General features: G+C 47.5%; 1 protein-coding gene across 1 annotated transcript in view; it reads left to right on the forward strand.

Moving 5' to 3' along the window:
• The first annotated feature begins 7,547 nt into the window (after positions 1 to 7,547).
• The window catches only part of Tp53rk (TP53 regulating kinase), a 3,992-nt gene continuing 3,315 nt past the window's right edge, over positions 7,548 to 8,224 (forward strand). The window contains exon 1 of the mRNA XM_010626289.3: positions 7,548 to 8,222. Coding sequence (XP_010624591.1) covers positions 8,096 to 8,222 — 127 coding nt within the window. The 5' untranslated portion in view covers positions 7,548 to 8,095. The remainder of the gene's footprint in view (positions 8,223 to 8,224) is intronic.

Raw genomic sequence — 8,224 nt, forward strand, 5'->3', positions numbered from 1 at the left:
CAACTTCAGTGAGTTCAGGTGAAGAAAGGTTACTGTAGGTCATGCAGGAAAATCTAGCATAGATGCCTCCTGGCTTGGGAGTTTGATTTTTTCCAGGGGCCTTGGGGTTCTGTTTTCTTATCTCTGCCTCTGAGTAGTGAGCCTTAGGACAAAAGGGGTGGGGCGGGGCATTGGCCCTGGGTCACTGCCCAGGTTCAGGTGAGTGGAGGGGAGTAGTGGTCCAGCAATGAGTAGAGGGGAGTGCCCTGTAGCTCCAATTGCACCAAAGTTATCTATATTAAAAGGAAGAAGGGAGACTTATAACTGGATGGTATCAGATGCAGCTTCAAAGATGGCTCCCAATGACCTCCCTTCCCCTTGTGGGTAGGTGGGATGTATGCACCACTCCTTGTCTAGGACGCACAGCTACTGGGATCATAAATTCAGCAAGAGTAATGAATTAAAGAGACCGAGTTTAAAATAAAGGACAGTATATTTGGAAAAGGATGGGGAAAGAAAAAGGAGACAGCTACTCTGGGGGAGTAGGAGCACCACAAGTGAATAACTGTGGGATTTTGTCCTAGCTCCTTTTTACTTAGGACACTGGTGACCAGTCCCATCCCTGTGTGGGCACCTGGAAGTTTCCCTACACCCCAATCAGGCCCAGGTCATCTCCCTCCCTGGAGAGTGGGTAGGACCTAGTAGCTCACTTCTAACAGAGGAAATGGCCAAAATGGTGGTCATCATTTTAGAATTAAGTTATAAGGGTGGTGATTTTAGTCTTCTGATCTCTTGCCCACTGCTCTGATCAGGGCCCATGGGGTGAGTCTATTTAATCTCAAGGCTGATGCCTCCCAGCAGTAGTCAGCTAGGAGCTAAGATCAAACACCTGTGAGTAACTAAACTCTGCTAACAAGCTCATGCTGATACTTTGATGTCAGCCTTACCAGAGACTCTTGTTTGGGGCTAAACTCTGCTCAGTCCCTGTCATGAGTTAGATCTACAATGTCCCCTAGAAGGCTGAGATGTTTGGAAGGTGACTGGGCCATGGGGGCACCATTCTCTACCCATTGATGAGGTCAGAGTTAAAAGTGCTGTTAGGAGGTAGGGTCTGGTTGGAGATGAGTCACTGGGGTGTGACCTGGAAGGGTGTATTCCTGTCCCTGCCTCCTCTTTTCTCCTCTGTTTCCTGGCTGCTATCTTTTGCCAGACCCTTCTACCCTGCTATTTCTGCCCTGGAGCCAGCTGAAATAAACCTCTCCTCCATTAACACCTGGGTGTTAGGCATTTTGTGCCAGTGATGACAAGGTAGCTAACACTAAGGCAGACTGGAAGTGCCTGACCTCTTCTTTTTTCCTGGAGGGGGAATGTGGCTTGGCCCATGGCTCTCACGCACCTTCTCCCCCCAACTGCAGTGGAGAGGGACAACTTGCTTCTGTGTCCTCCTTGGGTATCAATCAAATCACCATTCTCTACTGCAACATGAGTGCAGCCAGATGGGCAGTTTGGTGTCCCTCCCTAATTCCCAGCCCTGTTGCCTTTTTGAAGAAGGAAGGGGCATCCCGGAGTGTCAGAGCTCAGGAAGGGAGGGTTCTGGGCCCCTTCTCTGCATACCTATCATTCACAGCAAGCTTTCAGCCTTGTCCCTTGCTGAGACCAGCCTGTGGCTGCTACATAAGCAGTGGTCCCCAGCCACCTACCTCTCTGGTTAGTCCGAGGGGCTCCCTTCTCTGCACTGTGGCATAGGCCCTGCTAAAGACTTGCTTTGGTGTCCCTGTGGAACCTAAATTACAAGCCCTTGCTAAATGGCAAAGGGCCTAGGAGACAGTGTCCTGAACCCCTCCCATTGTAGCCACAGCCCCGACCTTTGTTCTTGCCCTGGCCTAAGAATGTGTATCACTCTTGTATTGTTTGGAGTCCGGATCTGAATCTACTTGTAAATTAGAGACTCCAGACATAGAGCCCAAGTTAATTGACAAACTGTTTGCTCATTCGGAGTGTCTTGGTGACCTTTGAGACATCCTATAGGTGGTACCTGTTACTCATCAATATGTGACTGTTGAACATGTGACTGCTGACCACCAGCTCAAGTCAGCAGACCTTTGTCCCCTGTCTGTGAGCCCAAAATGTTAACCCCCTCTTTTACTCCCTATAAGAGGACCTCGGCCCCTGAGCTAGGTGCCTCTCTGAGCCAGCCACTTGGTTCTGAGAGTGCCGTCTGGCCAGACTAATAAAGGTCTTTTACCATCTAGCCTGGTGTGTTCCTTCCTGGGTTTCTCGTTCTCCATTGAGCTCCCGGAGCCTCGCTGGGTGTTGGGCCCAGCATTGTGAAGGCCTTTTTGGGCTGTTCACACTCCGTGGGGTGGAAGTGAGACTTTAGGTCTTACAGTCCCTACAAATCTGTTTGTGCTTAATTCCTCAGGTAGTATGGGCTCCAAGAGGCCTGTAAATCTCTCTGGGATACTTTATCCTGAGTACTGTGGCAGAGTGGTTGTTCAGAACAATATCACTCCGAGCTGTTAAAGCACATCTGCAGGACCAGCTGCCTCACTAGCAGTGACCAGCAGCTGGCTATGTCACCTGTTGGCATCCAGCATTATCTGGTGACATCAGGACTGCTAGCAGAGCTGCACTTTGAATTGAGCAAAAACAAACAACAACAAAAACCTCCAAAACTCTCTTACCCAAAATTGGCAATAATACAATCCCTGATCCTAGAAACCATGAGATTATAATGTTTGTTGCTTTAAGTCATTAAGTTTTGGGGTAATTTGTTATACAGCAATAAGTAGTGACTACAGATTCCATCACTGTTAATTATCTTGATCAAAATTAAAAAAACAAAAAAACCCCAAAAGGAGCTAGGTTACCCTCAAGGGAGAGCAGGACTGGACTGTGTGCACACAGGTGATGGGGATTTGTGTATCTGCCTTCCTAAGATTCTCCCGCAGCGGGTGAGCAAACACCGATCATCGCTGTTGTACTGTGTATCTTGTTTATTTGTTTGTTTTTTGTACTGGGGATCAAACTCAGGACTTTGCCCTTGCGCTTATGAGGCAGCGGGGGTGCCACTGAGCAAAATCCCCCACCCTGTATTACGTATTGTGATTGGGTGTTTATTGTATTTTCCCCTCTGAGAGAAGTTTTGTGACTGGAAATTTTTTTCTGGTGGAGGTAACACTGGAGAATGAGCCCAGGCTTTCATACTAAGCTATGTCTGTAGGCCTTTTCAAAATGTTTTGCTTTGAGCCAAGCTCTAAGTCACTAAATTGCCCAGGCTGAGCTTTTTGGCCTTGCTCAGCTGGCTGTGCAGGGCCAGGGCACAGAGGAAGCAACACCTCTTGGGAACAACCCTCAGCCAGGGACCACCAGGGGGCCTGTAAGGACCCAGACCCTGCCCGAGGTGTGAGACGTGTGCTCTCACACAGGTCCTGTCCCCATGAGGGCTGAGCTTCAGCTGCCAGGGGTGGAAACCAGCTTGCCAACCCACTTTTCCCTGGTCACCTTCCTGTCTCCACCTCCCTCCTCTCTTGCCATTTCTTGAGATGACACCCCAAATAAACCGTTATTGTAGTTTGGACCTAGGATGTCCCCCCAAAGTGGTCTTATGTTACAGCCACGTAATGCTTGAATCTCTTTCACCACCCACAGGTTCCCAATGAAGAATGTCACTGCCACCCTTTCCTTAATGCTCAACTTTCCATGGTCTTCTCTTGCTTTCTTGCAGCCTTTGGAAATCCAACCTTTACACTCTGCCGTCTTCCAGCTCTGAATCATTGCATTTTCTATTCAGAGCCCCTGGGCTTTTCCATCCACTCTAACTACCTTTAGATGTCGTGGCAAACGAAAAGCTGTCAGTGCCTCTCCTTTAGTGGTCCAAAAATAACCTAAAAGAGGCCCTACTGAAATACAGCTTTATTTTCTTGATCACGAGCACACTTTTAAGCACGGTTGTCTTTCCACGCAGATGTGGCTGGGGTGTGGGGAAAGAGACAAGCTCATCGGGCTGCTAGCAAGTGGGGAGGACCGACATGAAACAGTCACTGAAGCAAACCGAAAGGGAATCTGCAACAGCACAGAGGAGGAAAAGTTGCCAGGAACACTGGAGCTTATAAAGTCGGATTTCCTCCTTTCTGAGAGGTCAGGAGGGGCTCTCCCCCGGGAAGCACCCCTCGAGGTGAGAATGGAAAGATGCCTGCAAAGGTGTAAACGATGGAAGAAGAGTGCTTCTGGCCGAGGAAATAGTGAGCGCAGAAGTCCTGGGGCCACAAAGATTGAGAGAAGGCAAAGGTGTCCGAAGAGCAGAGAACCAGGGAGAGCTTGGTGGGAGAAGGATCCGGAAGAGAATGCAGGGCCTCAGATAAATTAGGACTGGGTCTTTATCCCAAGCACAACGAGGAGCTACTTGAAAGTTTTTAACTGAGCTTGAAGAAGGCAGACCAGTCTGACCATGACTAGCCTGGCCCTTGGGCATATGTTTGCAGAGTAGGTTTCTAAAGCCAAGGTTCAGATGGTCTGGTAACCATAGCGATGGCTGCGTAGACACAAAGAAATTATGATAATCAAACCACAAACTTGAGAAACTGGGTGTTGTAAATACGACTGGTTCTGGAGGAGCTTTGAGGAGCCTGGGATGATGAAAGGTGCTGGAAGCCACATTATGCTAACACAAAGGGTCTAATGTTTGAAACGGGTCCTGCTGTGGGTATGAATAAAACCCAGGACCAAGGACACTGGTGTCATAGCAGCCCTTGGACCCAGTGACTGTGGGGGAGGGGCAGAGGCAAATGAGCAGGTGGAAAGCGTCTGCTGTCGCAACCAAGTTTTCTCTCAAATACAGAGAGGTGCGTAGGAGGTAGCACTTCTCTTCTTTTGCACATACTTTTGTATCTTCATATGATGTGTGGAATTTGGTGGCTATCTTGTGACCATAAGGTGAAAAGAGTAAGGATTCACACAACACGCTGAGGCAGCGAGGGCAAAGTGATGAAAAAATGTTGGGTCCTTGGTATCATAATGTTCCTGAATGACACTTGGGACCCTTGCCTCTTGAAATGCTACAAGCTAATAAATGAATTTATTGTTTACACTGTTTAAACTACTCGGTTAATCTGTTACTTGTAGTTTATAATGTGGTACAATTTAGTTTATAATGTGGTGTATTTGTCCCCACACAAGCTTCCTTTCCTACTTCCTTTGAGTATTAATACCCCGAGGTTCTCACAGAGCCCATAGCTACCTGCTAAATACATTCTCCAGCTTCCTTTGCAGCTTCATCTGTCATGTGACTGAGTTCTGGCCAATAGGATGTGAAGGAAACAACTGCTTTGAATTTGGGGTCAACCTCTTAGTGACTTGCTTTCTACTTCCTGGCCCTTTATGCTGTGTGGAAAGGGAACGAATAGAATAGACTCAGAGAAAGAAGCAACAGATCTGGACGGTTGCACAGAAGAGACACATCTCTCACATTTAAGCATCTATGTTAGGTTATTCATGTAAAAGAGCTTTATCCTGTCTGCTGCTGTACAGTAATCATGCTCTCACCCACTGGTGCTATCCCTCGGGTTCTTGTTGCAAACCACATAATGGATGGGGTAGAAGAGGGGTCTCAGTGTTCCCTCCAGACATGTCACAATGGGGGAAGCCACTGTCCCCACAAGAAAAATCAAATTATAATCGCTATTGCATTAAGCACTCCATAAATAATAATAGCTTCCATTTCTAGAATGCTTATCATTTGCCTGGCACAATTCTAGGTGCTTTACTTCTGATTTCTCATTAAATGTTCAAAAAAATCCTGTAATATAGATAATAACTTGCTTTAATTTTTGCAGTGATAAGAACTGAACCAGGGCTTACACACTCGGCCATATCTCTACACTTTTTAAAAATCTTTTATTTTGAGACAGGGTCTTGCTAAGTTGCTAGGCTGCCCAGGCTGGCCTCAAGCTTTCAATCCTCCTGCCTCAGCCTCCCAGAGTGCAGAGACTATAGGTATATACCACCATGCTGGGCTTAAATGTCACCTCTTCACTGAAACTTTCTCAACCACTTATTTTAAAATGTATTGCTCTTCTCCTCCACTCTATTATCCATGGGGTACTGCACTGTAAAACCAGGATGTTTTCATGAATAAAAAGAGGGTGCTATTAATAGTTATACCAGAAACGGAGGCACAAATGGAACGTCTCTGGCAAAGTGGTATCCACGTGATCCTACCCAATCCTCCGCCCCATTTGTTTTCCCCACCTGTTATTTCCCTACCAACTATGTATTTACCGTATGTATTTGTTTATTATCTATTTCCACTGACTTGAATACAAACTCCACGAAGACAGTAATAAACCTTCATTTTGTTTACTGCTGTGACCCCAGGGCCTTAAAATCTGGATTATATGTAGAAGTCACTCAACAAATTGAAATGGATTTGTGAATAAATGAATGAATGGGCATCTGGGGCTGACATGCAGGAAGTGGGGAAGAGACTATAGGCTCAGAAAGAGGTCAAGGCTGAGCATCCATGCCCCCACCATCCTTTCCCTTCCTACTGCCTGGCTTTTCTGCCTGGAGACACACTGCCACCCCAGCCTTTCAGCACCTCCCTTCCAGCAAGAAGTGTCCTTTGGGGCTAGGTCACTGCCTCTGCCCTTTCAGCTCCCAGATCGTTCCTAGCACCACTGTGCTCCAGCAGCTGCTGCTGGTTCACCCCAATTCTGACTAGGGTCTCTTCTCTCTACCTGGCCTGACCACCCTCCCACTCCTCCACCTGGCTGAGCCCCAAACCTGGGAGGCTATGAGGGCAAAGGTACAAGGAAATGAGGTGCACTCTGGATAGAAGCGAAAACAGACACAGAATGTTGGGAGCATAGCCTAGCTGGTGAGTGCTATGACCCAGCAACCTCACTTGTAGAAAAATATTTCCAGAACCATTCAAGCATGTTTGCAAAGATGCCTGGATAAGTCAACTGCAGCAGTCTGTGAGGGAAAAGAAAGCCAAACTAAAAATGTAACAAAAATATTTAATAACAGCTTAGCAACAGGGAAGTGTTCTGTGTTTCCAAGTAGAAGAATGGGTACTTCTACATATTCTAAAGTGGAAAACTCTTAAGGACAAATTACTTAGGGCAAAAAAGCAAAACAATGCATTATGATCTCATTTATGCTGGGGAGAGGGATCACAACTATATGAGTGTGAATATTTGCAATGTCCAAAAAATAAAAGTCTAGAAAAAAAAAAAACCTACAAAGTGCTCAGCGGTGGCATAGACTGGTGAGGATAGAGTCTTTGCTTTGTGTGTGCATACTGAATTCTGTATTGTAAAATTGAATTCTTGTCAACAGCTCATACTAGTTTTGTAATGAAACAGAAACAGAAAGTTAATTACTCCGAATCCATAGCTTTTGTCTCTGGAAAACTTTTGATTTCCTCTCTTCCTCTCCCCCACAATCTCACCACCCCCACCGCCCTGAGTCTTAATTTTCTTTTCTGTAAAGTCAGTTTTCATCCTGTAACGGGTAGATATCCTAACCCCTAAGACGCTGTAGGAAATGTTTCATGGTCACCCTCCGTCGGACTCTGACGCGTGTATGCTCTTGTGGGTGGGTGTGTGAGTGTGTGCGCGCGTGTGGGTGGGTGGGGGATTCTCGAGTCAAAGGTGGAGGAGTCAAAAAATGAGATTACGGGGTGGAGTAGGAAGCTTTGCAGGATCTAGACTCCTGAAAGGAGAGCGGCGTTCCTCAACATTTTCCTGGACAGAGGCTGAAGTTTTCAAAAGAAGCAAGACGCAGGGGGACACGCTCCAAAGCCCGTCTCGGGCAACACCGAGGGTTTCAGGAGAGAGCCGAGGAGTGGGGAAAGCGCGGCTCACCAAGAGCTGCCGAAAATTTACGGAGATACACGAAGAGTTAGCCGGTGAGCCCGAAGAATCCGATCCGGAAAGGTAATGAACACTTCAAGAAGTGAAAAGGTCGCGAGCCGGAACCACTTTTACAGAGCAGAAGTGCCGAAGGGGGAGATATTGAGTGGCGGAAGAGGTCGGAGGATTTCCGGAGCGGACGGAAGCTCCGCAGTCAGTTTTCCGGAAGAACGGAAGGACCGAATTCCCTAGTTGGGGCCATGGCTGAGGCGAGTCTGGATCCCGCGCCGGAGGCTGAGGCGCTGGCCGCGGCCAGAGAGCGGAACAGCCGTTTCTTGAGCGGCCTGGAGCTGGTGAAGCAGGGCGCCGAGGCGCGCGTATTCCGCGGC

Source organism: Fukomys damarensis, unplaced genomic scaffold (genome assembly GCF_012274545.1).
Source record: "Fukomys damarensis isolate Sample0158 unplaced genomic scaffold, DMR_v1.0_HiC HiC_scaffold_22, whole genome shotgun sequence".
Taxonomy (NCBI): Eukaryota; Metazoa; Chordata; class Mammalia; order Rodentia; family Bathyergidae; genus Fukomys; species Fukomys damarensis.